The sequence below is a fragment of the Protopterus annectens genome, chromosome 14.part0 (assembly GCF_019279795.1).
Source record: "Protopterus annectens isolate FY-2018-M chromosome 14.part0, PAN1.0, whole genome shotgun sequence".
NCBI classification, from domain to species: Eukaryota; Metazoa; Chordata; order Ceratodontiformes; family Protopteridae; genus Protopterus; species Protopterus annectens.
In genome coordinates, this window is record NC_056748.1 from 487,280,449 (window position 1) to 487,299,128 (window position 18,680).

General features: G+C 45.0%; 1 protein-coding gene across 1 annotated transcript in view; it reads left to right on the forward strand.

The window, feature by feature from the left end:
* ARHGAP19 (Rho GTPase activating protein 19) overlaps positions 1-18,680 on the forward strand; it is a gene marked incomplete in the record, with an annotated part of 961,985 nt that overhangs the window by 764,614 nt on the left and 178,691 nt on the right. Inside the window, 1 exon segment of the mRNA XM_044056243.1 lies at positions 8,217-8,324. Within this exon segment, the coding sequence (XP_043912178.1) occupies positions 8,217-8,324 (108 nt within the window).

Consider the following 18,680-nt stretch of genomic DNA (forward strand, 5'->3'; position numbering starts at 1 on the left):
GCAGAAATCTCATGGACCCTCACGAATGGAAACTAAATCCACAGGTGTTCAGCATGATAACAAGGAAATGGGGACTCCCAGACATAGATCTTTTCGCCTCCCCTCACAATTGCCAACTACAGAAATTCTGCACAAGAACTTATCACTCTCAAGCATGAAAAGTGGATGCTCTATCATTCAGCTGGAAAGCTCTGACGGTCTATGCCTTCCCACCAATGCCTCTTCTTACCAAAGTGCTCCTAAATGTCAGACAAGAAAGGCCAAAAATGATCCTGTATTGACTCTTATTTTTTAATTAATAGAATTATCAATTTCAATTAATTTCTATGGTGATTTGTGATGTATTTAAGTCCTAATTTTGTGAATTGTTTTATTCTGATGAAGTCTACGGACGAAAGCGGTAAATAAAGTGCAGTACGCTATTTCTGTTGAGTTATTTCAGCTGCTTGTTGCTTTGTTTGGATTTACAGGGTTGTTTTATACATTAATCCTTCTTTCATGCCAAAAATTGTTTCTGAATTTTCCATGAATCAAGCTATCAATCTCCCAGTTTTCTTTCTGTAACCTAAAAACAAGGGAGAGAAGATTCTGAATACCTTGGAATGCATGTGTATTAGCTTGACAGAACAAAGTCCTGCAGGAAAGCTGTTCTGATGCTAAGAAAGGTCATTTTGTCTCCAAGTAAACAACTGCTCATTGATTGTACTCTGCTTTTGTTTGTTCCTCTCACCATGGTAACTCTATTCCAGGTGAGGTTAAGGCACACTCCACCAGAGCCTTATTCTCTCTTTGGTGTCATATTGGAAAGGAGGAGATTCTAGAGTCAGCAACCTGGCCCTCTGCTCATACCTTTACAGAGCACTACAAGCTAGAATCTTTCTCGCATTCCAGAGAAGGCTTTGCAAGGACCATTCTCCACTGGCTCCTTGTTCCTTATCTATCTTCTTTCCAGGTAGGCTAAGCTTTGCGGATCTAGCCATATGCCACTAAGGCAGTGTGAATGATGAACATAGTATAAATGTGCAAGCCCTACTTACTTGTAATTGTAGATGTTTGATTTTCACACTGCTGCAGTGGTAGCACCCACACACCATCCCCTTTATTTTGTATATAGTTTGATAGTATCCAACCTTGTTGTGCTGTTGGCTGACTTGGGTTATTTGTGTTGGAGCTTTTATGCCTGGGATCTGGTTGGTTTCAGGTAATTCTTGCTTCTGGTCTCTCTTGGTTCTTCCTACTTGGCACTAAAAGCCTAAATAACTAACTTTCTTAGGGGTTAGGCTTCCCTTGATATGATAGACTTGGTCAACCCCCTTTTGGAAAGAGTCAGAGGAAGGAATTCTGAGCTCTGGAAAGCTGTAGAAACCATATGCCACTGAGGCAGTGTGAAATTTGAACATCAACTGTTACAGGCAAGTAGGACTTGTGCAACTGTGCTTTCATGAGCATAGAATAATTTTGCCATCTTTGCTGTTGGAAGGGAAGGACGGACAGGCATGACCAAGCAAACCTTTGAAGTGAATTCCATTTGTATTGTAATTTGCCATCCTGTCTCATGTTAAGCTGTCTATCTTGCCTTCATTCTTGCTGGTTGGGTTCGGTTGGCTCCGACTCTGCCATCTTCAAAAGCTCGAGAGCTGCTTACTGGCTCGAGGCCCCCTCCTATATCCCATGATGCCTGGCGCTAGATACCCAGATCTCGTTTGTCGCTTCTGCTACGAGGTTATGTTTGCTGGCTCAGGTCGTAATTTTCACTTTGTTCTTATATTTAGGACTTTTTTGTACTTGTTAGGTATACTTTTATTGTTATAGCTCAGAGTAGATTCTATAGCAGTTTGTTAGTGTTTATCCCCCCTTCAAAACTTGTTTTCTCCTTAGAGAGTTTTTCATTTCCCTCCCCCACCCCAGTTTACCCTTCAAAGTAAGCCGTTTTAGTTAGAGGCTTATCATTGTTTTTTTTTTTTTCTAAGGTAGACAAAATTTTCTTTTTAGTAAATTGTGGTAGCTTGTAGGTCTTACATTATTATAGTGTGTGTGTGCTGTTAGGGTGTGGTAACTTGTGTGAATTGTGTGTATTTTTTTTCAGTTACCTACTCTCCACTCTACTTGTTATTTGTATTTGATTTTCCTTTACAGGAATGTCTAAAGACACAAAAGTGTCGGGATTCAAGGAGTGTGACTCATGCTGTCAGAAAATGTATCTGACAGATGGTCACACCTCTTTTGTCTACTGCTTGGGCTCCCTACACCTGCAGGACTCTTGCTTGGTGTGTCACGCCTTTAGTCCAAGAGTCCTGCAGGAGCGTAGGAATAAGCTTATCCTGAGGGGTTTGCTTAAACCTGAAGGATCACCGGCCAAGACTCAGTCAGTGAAACCTTCTAGGCCATCGAAGCAGTCGGCTCCCAGCTCGGAGCCGTCGCCGGGTATGGCTTCTGCTTCAACTTCGGTTCCGGCTGGAACCAAAGTACCTATCTCTAAGTCAACTTCAGCTCCGACTGGAGCCAAAGTACCTATCTCTCAGTCGGCTCCGACTCTTCCGTTGGAACCGTCAGGGAGTCGGATACACTCCAGGTCACCATCATTGGAGTCGATACACTTGGCTCCAGGGTCACCCTTATTGCAATCTGAGCGGAGTCCTCGATCCCACTCTTCTCGGTCGTCTAGGCTATCTGACCATGATTTGGAGAGAGTGGTGAGCAGGCTTTTAAAGTCGCAGACCCTGGCAAAAATGCTATCCAGCCCCCCTCACCAGGGTTCGGCTCTACCTATTTCTCCAATAGTTCCTCCTTCGACTCATACCTTGAGTTCGGAGCCGGAGCATGCTGTGGCTGGAACCGTGGGTCCGTCGGCACAGATACCTCCCCTTTCAGTGCCGTCGTCGGCTCCGATCTCTTCCATGGTGCCGTCCTTGGAGGGATCTGGGTGCCGGGACTCCCTCGTCTGCTCTGAAAGGGCGAGTGGCATCGGACCCTTGTCCAACCCCGTTCTCCCTCTCGGAGCTTCGGTGCAGGTGAGTTCGGCTCCTACATCGGCTTCGGAGCCGTCCCTCTCGGTGCCGGGAAGGATTCCGGTCTCTTCGGAGCCGGAGCCTTCTATGGCATCGGAAAGGGGCGCCTTCGAGGTCATGAGGAGTGTGCTGGCATCTGAGTTAGCCTCACGGTCGGCCTCATCAGCTCCTCCCCCCATGGTGCCTGCTCCTGTCTCTGCCCCTCCTTCAGACCACAAGCATGGGGAACAAGTGCTCCAGGGCACCCCATTGGGTGTATCTTCCTCTTCCGAGGCCTCCCCTGTTCATTCAGAGGAGCCCCCTCGAAAGAGAAAATGCAAAAGGAAGCATGTTGACTCCCCTGAGTCTGTCACTTCAGATACCGATTTGGAGGAGTCGGAAGGGTCCCTGTGATCCCCCTCTGACGATGTCTCCTTCTCAGACATGCTTGAAATCCTTAGGCAGAGGGGGAAATGGACTAACCCTTCCGAGGATGAGTCGGTATTCCTGGACGCCCTTGGTTCCCGACCCTCCACCTCCTGGGTGTCTCTGTCTTTCGATCCACTGATGTCGGTGGTGGCTCGAAAGGTGTGGTCAGCTCCAGACAATGGAACCAGCTCCCCGTAGGCCCACAAAATTCATCACCACCCCTCAGGACAAGCAATTTCTGGCCAAGGGTGTTCCCGTTGATGCCATGGTGGTAGCAGCGGCCACTAAAAAGGAGTTGGCTGAAACTTCTTTGTCTGTCCATCCCCCTAATAAGGAATCTGACGATGGACAGATATGGGAAGTGGATGTTTTCGTCAGCGACCTTTTCCATGAGGTCTCTGAACTATTTGTGCCATTTTACCCGCCTTCAAAGGGATCTCCTTAAAGAGTTAGGAGATACCCTTCAAGATCACTCAGCTGCGGGGGCTCAGGCTAAGACTGCCTCCCAGCTGGTGACTCTAAATTCTGTAGTAAACTCCTCCATGCGGCTCATCTCTTATGCAGCCGATGGAGTGAGTAGGGCCGCAGGCACAGGTGTGGCTTTGGGGAGACACGCTTGGATGTGGTTATGCAACTTTGTGGAACCCTTTAAGGTGTCTTTCACCAACACCCCCTTTGATGGTTCTGCTCTGTTTGGACCACAGGGGAAGGATACCCTTACCAGGTGTGAGCAGGAAGGCAAGACTCTCTCTGCCGTTGGAGTCCGTTTTTCCACTCCTTCAAGACCGTATCCCAAAGGTCAGAAGAGTGGGAAGATGTGGTTCCGGAAATCCCAGGGAGCAGTGCCTGATGGACATGGAGAGCTCCCCTCCAGGGGCAGAGGAGGGAACAACAGTAGACGCCGCCAGGTGGTATCTGCAAAATCAGGGCCAAAGAGAAAATCCTTCTCTGACAAGCCCTTCCAACATCCCTGAAGTGCTGCCCGGCTGTCCACCTTCGGATGCAGTCGGGGGAAGATTATCGCTGTACCCAGAAGCCTGGCAAAGTATAACAAAAGACAAATGGGTACTTTCTATCATATCCGAAGGCTACAAAATCCCCTTCTTTCACACTCCCTACATTCCCAACAAATCCCTTCCAGATGTTCCACCCAATCCAAGGGATCAAGCAGTTCAAGAAATTTCAAAACAGCTAAGAAAAAGAGCCATCCAGTCAGTCCCAGCAGACCAGCAAGGATCCGAAATTTACTTGAGGTTCTTTTTGGTACCAAAAAAGACAGGGGATTGGAAACCCATTCTGGATCTCAGCAGACTAAACAGGTCTGTTCAAAGAACGAAGTACCGGATGGTCACGCTACAGTCCATTTTACCCTTTCTGGGTCAGGACAATTGGATGTGCTCCATAGATCTTCAGGATGCGTACTACCATATCAAAATGCACAGATGTTCCAGAGGATTCCTCCGCTTCCGGCTGGGAGCCATTCATTATCAGTTCAGAGCGCTACCCTTTGGTCTCACCACAGCCCCCAGGGTGTTCCCCAAATGTTTGGCAGTAGTCACCACTCACTTGAGACGGCAAGGATTCCAGGTGTTTCCATATTTAGACGACTGGCTCCTTACTGCAACCACCAGGCATCACCTGCTGCTAGCCAGAGACTACACCATCCAAACGTGCTCCACTAAAGGCATCACAATAAATTTTGAAAAGTCTGCATTGTTGCCTTGTCAATCTATCACCTTTATAGGTGCAAACAAACACAAAGGACATGTCAGCGACTCTACCAGTAGACAGAGTGTTAGCCATTCAACGACATGTGCAGATCTTATTAGGATGCAAAAAGATTCAGGCCAGATTTGTCCTAAAAACATTGGGTTTCATGGCAGCGGCTATAATACTAGTCCCCCTTGCACGCTTTCATATAAGGATTCTTCAGTGGATGCTGTTCACACAATGGTCTTTCCAGCAACTCCCGATGTCTCACAGGATAATGATTACACAGTCATGCAAAAACCAACTTGTTTGGTGGATGGTTTCCCCATCATTACACCAGGGCAGACCATTTGTTCTTCCTCCTCCAGTAGCTACGGTGACCACGGACGCCTCCCTGATCGGGTGGGGGGGCATTATCAGGACAGAACAGTCCAAGGCACCTGGCAGCCTCACAAGTACCATCTGCATATCAATGTCTTGGAGATGAAAGCCGTGCTTTTAGCATTGCACGCTCTTCAGAACTCTCTTCCCACCGTGACCATTGCAATTCAAGCAGACAATATGTCAGTGGTATGGTACATCAACAAGCAGGGCGGAACCAAGTCATACCCCTTATGTCGAGAAGCACTCAGACTCTGGCAGTGGGCAATCTCTTCCCAACGGTTTCCGATAGCAGCACACATCCCTGGGAAGTCCAATGTTATAGCAGACAGGCTGAGCAGAGCAATTCTCGTGCCTTACGAGTGGTCTCTCAATCAGACTGTGGCAGACAGAATCTTCCGCAAATGGGGTCAGCCTTGCTGCGACCTTTTTGCCACCCCCTTCAACAGCAAGTGCGACAATTCTTTCTCTCTCTTACCTCTTCCCAGAGACGCTGTAGTTCACAATTGGCCCCAGGGACTTCTTTATGCATTCCCTCCATTCCCCCTGATTCCCAAACTAATTCAGAAAGCTACCACACTGGGATGCAAGATGATCCTCATTGCCCCTTACTGGCTTCGACAAATTTGGTTCCCCTTCCTGCATCATCACCTTCTGGAGCAGCCCTGCACCCAATTCCAGATCTCCTGATCCATCAGTCGGGCGGGCTGCACCAATGTCTTCAATCTCTCCAGCTCACTGCTTCGTTTCTCCACTTCCGACTTTAGCCAGGCTTCCCAACATCTCCCGTTCAGTGCGTGAAATCATTTTATCCTCGCATAAGTCGACCACTAGAAAGACTTATGCTAGTAAGTGGAAACGTTTTTCCTTATGGGCAGAGAACAGGAATATAGATCCCTTTTCAGCCCCTGTGCACCATATTTTAGATTTTCTAGCAGAACTTTTTCGAACTGGATCCTCTTCTGCCACGATTAGAGTTCAGCTAGCTGCAATTTCAAACTTTCATACGGGCCTATCTGATTCAAGCATCATGTCCCATAAGCTTTGTAAAGCCTTTCTGAAGGGGACCACTCTACAGAGGCCCCCAGTAAGAGATCCCCCACCTCCATGGGATCTGAATTTGATTTTAGCTTCCCTGATACTGCCCCCTCTTTGAACCGGCAGCTTCTTCCTTGAAGTTTCTTTCTTGGAAAACCCTTCTTTTGGTTGCAGTTACATCGGCCAGAGGAGTTTCTGAACTTCAGGCTCTTTGTGTTCGTCCTCCTTACCTAGTTTTTCACAATGATAGAGTTTCTCTTCAGACTAATCCTTCCTTTCTCCCAAAGGTTACTTCTGAATGTAATTTGAATCAGTCCATTGAACTGCCCGTGTTCTTTCCGAATTATTCCAACAAGGCAGAATACAAATGACATCAGTTGGATGTCCATAGACAATTACGCTTTTACTTGCATAGAACCAAGCAATTCAGAAAATCAGACCAGTTGTTCCTGTCTTACGCTGAAGGAAAACAAGGCATACCGGTGTCAAAAGTCACCTTATCTAGGTGGTTGTCTTCTACTATTACCTTTATATATCAGTTGAGAAATAAAGACCTTCCTGCTAAACCCAAAAGTCACTCCACCAGAACTTTAGCTACTTCTGTGGCTTTTCAGGCTAGATTGCCAATGGAAACTATTTGTGCGGCAGCTACCTGGGCTAATCCACATACCTTCATTTCACATTATAAGCTGGATGTGGCTTATTTTGGTTCCACTGTTCTGAAGAGTCTGTTCCGATGAGCCACCCAGGATTGAGGTGCTAGGGACGCTGTCCCAACCAGCAAGAATGAAGGTGAGATAGACAACTTAACATTAAGAAGTTATGTACCTACCATAACGTTCCATGTTAGTTGTCTTCTTCTCGCTTTCTTTCTTGCGTCCCACCCTCCATCCCCCTATCCTAGTAGACCGAGAAGAGTTCCTTAGGCTTCTTTATCACTGGCTGAGTCTTCTCTGGCTGTTACTTCTGACTGTCAGTCTCTCCAGTAGTTTCCTGTATCCTGCTACTGTTACTGTATTATCATTATTATTATTATGTCTGTAGTTAGGTTACCAAATGAGATCTGGGTATCTAGCGCCAGGCATCGTGGGATATAGGAGGGGGCCTCGAGCCAGTAAGCAGCTCTCGAGCTTTTGAAGATGGCCGAGTCGGAGCCGAGGATCGGCTCCGAACCCAACCAGCAAGAAAGAAGGTGAGAAGAAGACAACTAACATGGAGCGTTATGGTAGGTACATAACTTCTTATTACTGTCTGTCTAAAAACACAGTAGCAAAAAGTCTCTCATGCACTTTCCCTTTGTAGATGTCCCCTGCATCCAGTGGCTGATGTTTTTGACTTTCCTGTATGATAAAGGTTACAATGAACTGGCAAACTCAGGGTTAGCAATCCTGTTTTAGTGCCGAGTGTGACACCGCATCATGAGCCAGTGTAGAACATGTGCACTTTTGAAAGTGCTTCTGAGAAAAACACTGAACTGAAAAGGAAGTTAGAGCATAAAACCAGTAATACACCTACTGATAACGATTATGTTTTGGCTAGGCGATGAGGTAGGCAATATAGGAACTCAAGTTTGTTTATTTTTTTTTCTTCATTTTTTTCGCAGGTAAATAGTGAGCAAAACTTGATCTGTACTAATTACTGTTTTGTTTTCTTTCTCTCAAAAAAATAAAGCGGAAAGTTCTAGGCAACCAGTACATAATGGAAAAGAAAAGTAAAGCATTTAGCCCCGATACTCCATCTGACGCAACAGATGTATCCTGCGAGGAAAATGTAAATGTGGTAGGTCCTGATTTCCTTCTTTAAATTTCCTTCTTTTTACTATAAAATTTGATTTATACATGCTTTATATTATCTGTCCTGTGGCAGACCAGTATAAAGTGTTCTTATTATTTGGTAGTATGTTTCTGAAGGTATGTGGTATAATCTGTATTCTCAGTAAATGCTAACACACAGCAGATAATAAGCTGGTTGCTAAGCTACACCATGCTGGGCTTTAGGAAGCTTGACTGGCATAGCCGCATTCTAGTATTCTACTTCCTAGCGGTCTGTGCGTGTGTTATGTGTATATACATATCTGCATATATGTGTGTATTTGTACATGTAGAAGTGTACGTCTATGGGTGTGTGTGCGCATATTCATGCATATATTTGCATGTGTTCTTTTGCACTTGTAAACACACATGTGTATAAATACCAGTGTATGTATGTATTTGTAAATATATATAGGTGTGTGTGCGTGCGCATATATTTTTATATGGGGGTGAGTACATGAGTGCACACATGAACAAACATAAATACGGCTTCCTACTGAAATTTCAAAGGCAGAAATGTTATCAAATTTATAATTATGAAAATGGGGAAAGTAAGTAGATGTTCTTCGTGTTTCACTGTTGCAGTCATTACATTTGGGTTATCTGCCTGCAGGTAGCCCTCAGTCGGCCTGATTAACAAAGTCTTGAGTCCTGCATTGGTTGCTGTCCCTTCCATGATGTCAGGTCGTCAGGGGTATAAAACATGCAGCCGACGCCATTACATCAGTCTTTCTTGCCGCGCGGTGCCCGAAGCAGAAGCAGTTCGCAAGTGCCGGTCGGCCGACTCCTGAAATTTTCGTTTTCGAGTTTCAGAACCGAAGTCTTCATCTAAAGCTAAGTACCTCATTGGGAAAACTTTTTCTTGCTCTTTATCGATGTCAGTAAAAGTTAATAATTGCATTACTTGTGGAAAGCAAATACCTCATAAAGATTTTGATTCGTACTGTATTCCTTGCCTAGGCCCTGACCACGACGTACCTTGCTGTCGGTTTTGTGCTTTATTTAATCAGTGCACTTTCTGTCGTCGGTATATTTTCGCCTCAAAATATTTCGGTTCTCGGTTTAATTATCCAGAAATGTCATCATTTAGCCATTCGACTACCGGGATTCCGAAAAAATGCAAAGATAAAGACAGACAGGCCGCCGAAGTCCAAAACTGCCGACTACGCTTCTCCTAAGCCAGTCGCCAGTACTCAGTGAGGCGCTTTCGCAGCCCCTGATACCCGCTACTTCTGATTCGCAGGCATCTACTGAGACCCATTCGGAGTCCGGTATGCAGCGAGATGCTTCAACTATGGAACCCGCAGGTGTTTCTACCTTGGATGTCTGGAGCCGCTGTGCAGGCACCGGCTTCTGAGGGTGTATTCAGGCTTACAGACTTGCATATTAAACCGATGCCGCCTTCTTTACTTAGGCCTAAATCTCGATCCATGCCTAAAACCCGACGTCTAGGCCACATGCTCAGGCCTCTATGCCTAAAAAACAAATGATAAGAATGGCTGAAGATCTAATAACTCTAATCAGGGGTAGCCAACCCCCCCCCCTTCTAAGAGGCCTAGGACTGAAGTTAATTATGAATCTTCTGATCAGGATTCTGTTTTTTCTGATTCTTCTGATGATCTGGATTTGCCCCTATCTACTTATGAAGATTCTGATGCAGAGGACTCCATTCCCTCTGCTTCCCCTCCTGAGGATTTTTCTTTTGGGGAAACCTTACACACACTAAGGGAGCATTTCCACTGGAAAAGCCAGGATTTTTCTAATTCAAAAAAATCGGCTTAGGGATTTCCTTCTCCTACCCAAGCATACGGCTTCAGCTATTCCTCCTGTACTAGACATTGTTGATGATGCTTTTTCGGAATCTAGTTTGGCCCCTGATTCCCTGCCTCCTGCTCCCAGAAAACCTGACAGATACTACAGGGTCCCAGAGTCCCACCAGTTCCTTTTTAAAAATCCTATTGCAGATCCAGAGACTACTTCACCGGGGCCCAAGGGCATTAAGGCTTCTACTGCTAAAAATTCTACCCCTTCTGATAGATACTTCAGGGTGCTGGATAGATGCGGTAAGGTACATAGGTTGGTACTAGGCTGTCAGCCCTAGGGCCTATACAAGCCTAGCCATAACAATTCCCTGGCTATTTCTTCCCATACTATTTGCTACCCTGGACCCCTGTCTAGCAGGGCGACTGACGTGATCCCCGGGGTGAATTTCCTTTCTCAAATCCAGTCATCAAGGTTCCTTTTGAAGCGTGCCAAAGAGGCACTCTACTTGACATGTATGGGCAATCTATTCCAGAGTCTGGGGAGTCTCTGGGTCAGGAACCTATCCCTCCAGCATGTTTTGTTTATTGTGATGACAAGGTTTAGATCCCTAGAGTGTGTGGCTCTGAGGGATTGGGATTTCTTTAAGTGTAGCATGTCCAACAGCTCTGGGTTTGACATGGCCTTGTACGTTAAGCAGAGATTGCCTCTGAGTAGACGATATGCAACAGAGTATAGCTGGAGTTTTTTAAGGCGGTCAGTGTAGGGCATCTGCTTTAGGCCTGTGATCCTTTTAGTGAGGTATTCCTGTGGCCTTTCCAGTTGTTGATGTCTTGAGAGGTACATACCAAACTGGGCGTTATATTCTATAATGGGTCTAATGAGGGATGAGTACAGTGGGACAATGACCTCCTTTTTTCTGGATGAAAAGCCCTTAGTGATGAGGTGTGCCACATAGAAGGATTCCCTGACTGTTGTGGCGATGTGGTTATCGAAGGTGAGACCACTGTCCACCTGTGTCCCTAAGTCTCTTATCACACTTTCGGTGTTTAGTGTACTGCCACCTATATGGTAATTCACGGGTACATGTTTTTTTCCCAAAGGGGATGACTATACATTTCTTGGCATTGAGCTTGAGCCCATGGCTCTGGCACCAAGCATCTGTTTCTGTAAGTCCCTTTGGTAGAGTATCCACATAATTTGGGGATTCAGTAATGGCTCCCAGTTTGCAGTCATCTGCGAACTTTGTTAGCCAGAGTCCCTTCGTGTTGGCCTGTACTTCAGAGAAGTAGATGCCAAGCAAGAGCGGTCCCAGGACTGAACCCTGAGGTACTCCACTTGTCACCTGTCTGGAACTGGATTTGGAGTCGGCTACTTTTACAGTGTGGGTTCTATCAGTAAGCCAGTTAGCAACCCATTGGGTGACGTAGGGATTAATGCCCAGCTTAGTAAGTTTATCTATGATTCCAGAGTGGGGGATGGTGTCAAAGGCCTTGGCAAGGTCTAGATAGGCTGTGTGGACGACCTTACTCTTGTCCATGGCTCTGGAGACGGATTCGAAGAAGTCAATCAGGTTCAGGAGACAAGATCGGCCCTTCACGAACCCAAATTGGGTGAGGTCCAGTGTTTGAAGGTTGCCAATGTCTTTGTTTATAAGTTCCATGATAATACGCTCCATGGCCTTGCAGATGAGGCTCGTCAGACTGATAGGACGGTAGTTTCCGGGATCCAAGGTGAAAGCCCCCTTGTGGAGTGGGATAACTGTAGCTCTGCGCCAATCAGTGGGCACGAAACCTGAGGTGAGGCTATGATTAAACATGACACTTAGGTGAGGTGCCAGTTCATATTGTAGTTCATGTAGTACACAGCCCGGGATGTCATCTGGTCCCATGGATGCTGTATTCTTACCTTTGGAGAGTGCGTTTTTTACCTGTTAGCCGTTATTACCGGAATTTGGCAATCTTGCGGTATTGAGATGGGCCATTTAGGGGGTGAAGTTGGCACTGAATCGAACTGCCAAGGATATTGGCAATATCCTTGGGATCAGTATATTTAATGCCATTCTGTTTTAGCTCAGAGCAGATCTGAGCATTGCCATTTAGATTCTTGACATAGTTATAGAATGCCTTGTGGTTGTCTTTGGAATCTTTGGCATATTTATTTTCGTAACTAGCTTTGGAAGATTTTATGAGGGATCTCAATTTCTTACTGATTCTGGTAAGGGTGCTTTTTGCATCCTGGGATTTTCCTCTCATCTGCGACAGTTTTTTCCTTTTGTTGTAAAGTTTGTTTGTCAGGGGACCACTAGATTACACTTCTGCAACTTTGGCCATTAGGGCTTTAAACTGACAGTGTCATATGTTAAAGTATCAGCAACATGTTATTTGACTGCTTAAACAGAAAATGATGCTGATTCCTGACTGTGTGGAAAATAAAGAATTACAGAATTTAATGCATTCTGCTGAACAAGTTGGAAAACATACTTTGCAGTGTGGTTTTGATTCATTAGAGGTCTCTTGCAGGGCTGCTTTTACTGGGTCTTTGCTCAGAAGGCATGCTTGGCTTAAGGAGCAGTCTTTGCCTGATCATGTTAAAGCTAAATTGTTGAATGCTCCTTTAAATCAGGGCCGCCTGTTTGGCAACAAGGCTGAGGAAGTTCTTAAAAAGATGGAAGATAAAGCTAAATCTATGCAAACTGTTAGATTTTTTTACAAGTTCAGCCTCCTAGATTTAGTAGGCACTGGTCCTCTAAGAATTGGTCCTTTCCAGCCCCATCCAGGTCTTATCAAGCCAAACCCAGACACAGCAAAAACACCAGGTTTCAGTCCCAGGGGACACCCACAGAACTAAGCAGTGGGGGGCCTCCGCTTCCAAATCTGGGAATAATAAGACTCCCCCCATGGTAAACTGTCTCAATGACTTCCTTTTAAAATTTCCAAGCACTTATTAACTGACTGCCTCTGTGGGGGCTAAAGATTGCTCTTTATGCAAAGAACTGGGAACTCATTACCCAGGACAAATGGGTTTTAAATATAGTGTCCCAGGGATACAGATTCCACTTCCACACGTTGCCAATGCCAAGCGGGTGGCCGGACCTACCCCTAAATCAGTGGGCACAGGCCCAAAAACAAGTACTTTCTCTCTTAAGCATGGGGTCTATTCAACTGGTGCCAGAAGAGGAAAAGGGACAAGGTTTCTACTCGAGACTTTTCCTGGTACCCAGAAAAGGCAATTCATGGCGTCCTATCCTAGACCTGTCTACTCTAAACACCTTTTGGAGATTCCAAAATTCAAGGTGCTGACTCTTCACCAATTACTTCCTGTGCTAAGATGCCTGGTTGGCAACATTAGTTTTAAAAGAAGCATACCTGCACATCCCAATCAGGGAATCTTGCAGAAGATACCTACGCTTCAAAGCAGGCTACACGCACTATCAGTTCTCTGCACTGCCCTTTGGCTTATCTACTGCGCCCAGGGTATTTACAAAGTGCCTAGCTCCAGTTATTGCATTTTGCAGGCAAAGAAATATTCAAATATACCCATACCTGGACGATTGTCTAATTCAGGCAGAAAGCCAGGACATACTTTTGAATCATCTGGCCTTTGTACACAGGGTTCTAACTTGTCAGGGGTACACCATAAACGAAAAGAAATCACACATGGTACCCTGTCAGCAAATTATATTCCTGGGATCAAGCTTGAATACAACTTCCCAGATGGTTTACCTCACGCCAGAGAAACAAATTAATTTGACAGCCTACTTCAATCAAGTGGCCACAAAAACCCTGCTATCTGCAAGACAAATACTGCAAGCCTTGGGGTTCATGGCCTCCTGCATTCTTCTAATTCCATATGCAAGACTGCATATGAAGATATTACAATGGTATCTAAAAAGCCTATAGTGTCAGCATTCTCAAGACCTAGAAGCAATGGTTCCTATCATACCTTACCTACGCCTATAGTTCCTTTGTTGGGCAGAAGCCTGCCAACAAAATAAGGGACTACCTTTCACACCACCCCTGCCGCCCAAACCCTAACAAGAGATGCATCAGACTATGCATGAGGGGCTCACCTGGCAGGGAAGTGCATTCAGGACAAATGGAACCCAAGTCAAATGCACCTGCATATCAATCAAAAAGAAATGTTAGCTGTACAGAATGTTCTGACAGCCTTCAAGGACCACATTCTTCCAGGATAACCAATGGTAAAGACGGACAACAACACTTATGTGGTACATAAACAAGCAGGGGGGGGTACACATTCTTACCCCCTCTGCAGACTAGCCATGGCATTGTGGAACACAGCCTTGAGCTACCAAGTGCACCTACAAGCTCAATTCCTGCCAGGAAAATTAAATACAGTGGCAGGCGGACTAAGCAGAAACCTCATGGACCCACACGAGTGGAAACTGGAACCAAGGATTTTCAACATGTTGACAAGCAAATGGGGGAGCCCAGATATAGACCTATTTGCATCTCCCCAGAACTACCAATTTGACAAATATTGCACAAGGACTCCCCTCAAACAAGCCTGGAAAGTGGATGCTCTGTCCTTCAGCTGGAAAACCTTATCAGACTATGCTTTCCCCCCTCTGCCTCTGCTCTCCAAAGTATTACTAAAAATCAAACAGGACAAACCAAGGATGATTTTGATTGCTCCAGACTGGCCGCGCCAACACTGATACCCCCTCCTGCGCAGTGTGTCATGATTATCTCCATGGCACCTGCCTCAGACTCCTTCCCTGCTGTCTCAGCAGAAGAACCAGATTCTTCACCCTCAGCTTCTAACACTGAACCTTGCAGCCTGGCTAATTACTTAATCTCTCCTTTACCATCCCTCAGCAAACCTATGATGGATATCATTTTAGAGGCAAGGAGGCCTAGTACTAGAAAATCTTATGCTGAAAATGGAAAAGATTCTGTGCCTGGAACCAATCTCAAGGGATGAGCACAGCAGCGCCCAATTTACTTCAGATTTTACAATACTTAACTGAGATGTTTCACAAGGTCCTGTCTTTTTTCCTCCATTAAAATTGACCCCTCAGCCATTTCAGCTCATTATAACACAGAACCTCCTCTCTTCTCTCATCCACTGCTCAAGTAGTTCCTCTGAGGGGCCAAAAGTTTGAGACCAGCCAGGAGAGCTCCAACCCCAGCCTGGGACCTTAACTTTGTCTTGGAGAAACTCACACTACCTCCTTTCGTGCCAGCTGCTACTGCAGACTTAAAATTTCTTTCTTGGAAAACAGCTTTCCTTTTAGCAATCACTTCAGCTGGAAGGGTATCTGAATTACAGGCCCTTATGGCAGTGGAGCCTTTCGCCATCTTTCATGCGAACAGGGTGTCCCTCAGAACCAATCCAACTTTCATGCCCAAGGTGGTATCCAGTAATGCTCTTAATCAGTCCATTCATTTACCAACCTTCTTTCCCAATCCACAGAATAAAGGGGAATGGATACTGCATTCCTTAGATGTGCACAGACAACTTAGTTTCTACTTGGACAGGACTAAACCTCAAAGGAAATCTGAACAACTGCTGGTGCCATTTGCTGCAGGGCCAGAGGGGAAGGCTATTTCAAAGCAAATCATTTCTAAATGGATAGGCCATTGCATTCATTTCTGCTATAAGCACCATGGAAAACCTATCCCCCAGGGGATCAGACCTCACTCCACCAGGGCTGCATCTATCTCTACAGCCTCTCAGAGGGGTTCCTACCAGGGACATCTTAGAAGCTGTTACATGGAGTTCTGTACATACTTTCACGAAGCCTTTTCATTTGCCAATTTACGCTAAATCCAGAGCTGGCTTTGCCACTGCAGTCTTGCAGGGCCTTATAGCTGGCCGTAATGCTATCTAAATTCCTCCTCCCAACCATAGCTTTGGGAATCTACCCAAATGTAATGACTGCAGCAGCGAAACACGAAGAACATAGTACAGTTGTGTACACTTACCATAAATGTAGATGTTTGAGTGTATTCACCGTTGCAGTCCTGGTTACCCTCCCTTCAGCCCCCTAACTTATTTTGGCTATACCTCTACTTTCCTTTACTGTGCTTAAAAGCCTTTTTGGTGTATTTGCTTTTTTGTTGGAGGTATATCTTTGTACTTTTTATATTTAATTGCTTCCCATTAGGGGGGCACCTGACATCTAGGGCAAGAAAAACTGATGTAATGGCGTCGGCTGCATGTTTTATACCTCTGACGACCTGACGTCATGGAAGGAGGGACAGCAACCAACGCAGGACCCAAGACTTTGTTAATCAGGCCGACTGAGGGCTATCTGCAAGCAGATATCCCAAATGTAATGACTGCAACAGTGAATACACTCGAGCATCTACATTTATGTTAAGTGTACACAACTGTACTTTTCTTTTCATAGGGAGGTGCACTGCATATGTATGGACATTGCCGCCATAGTCCTTCCCTGTAAATAAACTGTGAAGTCACTGCCCATAGGCAGATAGGGCAAATCAGAGACTTCTGTCCTTGAAATTGGCTGGTGTCAAGCTATAATATTTGCAAAGGAAGTTAATGACTGATTTCTTCTGATTACAGCAGTAACTTTCAATAATTTTGTTCTCTGCCAAGTTGTTCTTTTTATGCTATTAGTCTTTGGTATTAAGCTTTCCAGTGTGGTGGCAATTTCTTCAGCTGTGCATTCAGAGATCCACTTGCAGATATAACCAGATCAGACATTGCCTTATGGTCAGGCAGAGATCACTTTTAAGCAACTCTAGTAACCCTCTTCAAGACATCTCTGAAACAACACCTCTCCATCTTGACTGTACACATGTGCTAACACCACATCTCATATAACCTAATTTCAGCCATCGCAACTATTAACACACACCCCCACTCTATTACTCTGGCATCTTCCTTTCACATCCACCTGTCTTTTTACTTACTCTGACTCTCCCTCCTGTCCACTTCCCTCTTCTACTAACTCTCATTGCCCTACCATTGATCCCTCCTGCCTGCTTCCTTCTCTTCCTAATCCTTATAGACCTACCATTGAACCAGGCGGGGCATTCAGGTACTCTCGCAGCCTACCTTAATATCATACCACCACTTATATCTTCAACAATATCCACCAACTTTGCTTATTTCTGCAGCAGGACTCATATAGCCTATCGCTTAGCTATTACACCTCCTAAACGTGTGAAAAGTTTAACTACCTAGTCTCTAATTCTTGTATCTGCTTTGCACCCACTGCATGAAGTGTCCTTTATAAATTTTGCTAGCTGGTAACTACTCGTATGGAATGTTCTCATGTATATACTCTGTATTGCTTGTAAAGTACCTTTGATTTGAGAATTACTTGTGTATATTTTTTCACCAGTTGTATAAGCTGTCAATAATATGTGCTAAATGTCTTTATTAATGTAAATTCTGTATTGTATGTGAAATGTCTTGTATGTGGAGCTTTGCTCCCAGGGACTCCACTGAAAATTGGCACTTATGGCCAAGCTGGACCATCCCGGTAAACAAATGCAAATAAATAAAATAAGTAACTTATAAGAAATTATGTCCTCCTTTAGATCTCTATTGCAGTATACTACTACTTACGGGTTATCCTAACAAGGATAACCTTATATCCATCCGGGGTGCCAAAGCAAGAAATCCTGATGCTCGTTACGTCCGGCATATGACCTTAGCCTTAGGATCCTTAGATTAACTTGCTACCAATCTAGACACGCAAGGTTTGCTAACTTCGATGTGTTTACTGTGTTATGTGCCGCTACTACTACTGCCAAAGCTTTTTCTTGTATCTTTTAAATTTCTTCATGTCAATTAATGGTGGGAAGGGAGATTGTGTAAGACAGGTTCTTTACAAAGACCTTTACTCTCAGTGTTTGTCTTGCTTAGGAGTTAAACAAGCTTACCATAATTGTAAAATAAATTTGCCAGTCATTTGTTCCTTAAACTCTCTGTACTAGATAAGCTTCCCTCAATAAATATCTGGAGATGTGACTTCTCAAGAGCCTTGTGCCCTCTTAAGCTGATTGAATCCTTGGCCTTAGAAGTCCCACTTACACCCAATAATTTGTTTAGGAATGGTTTGACTTCTCTCAAGGCTTGTGTAAGGCCATTCTACCTTTGAAAACACCTTCCTTTCTTCCCATGATCTTCTCCTCCACCTTTGAAGAAACGGCATGAATCTACATCAGAAGTGGACGAATATGATGCATATGAGGACACTCTGGCATATTCCTCCCAGTTTCACTCTCCTGCACAACTAACCTCAGAGGATGAGAATATGTTATCACCCGATTCCCCAACAAAAGAAATTTCTTTGGGGAAACTATTTCCAGAATTATGCAGGATTTTGGGTGAGACACTAAACGGGTCGCAAACATACAGAAAGGGTACTATGAGATTTTGAAAGTCAGGTCCATAAACCCTCTCTTGTGCCTCCTGTCTTCAAAGCCTTTTTGGATGCTTTGCTTCCATTTCTGCTAATCCAGAGCCCCAGCCCCCCTGCACCTAAGAAAGTACTGGAGGATGTGAAATTCTTTTTCCAGGGATCCTTTAGTAAATTCTGCACTCTTCTCTTTGTCCACAG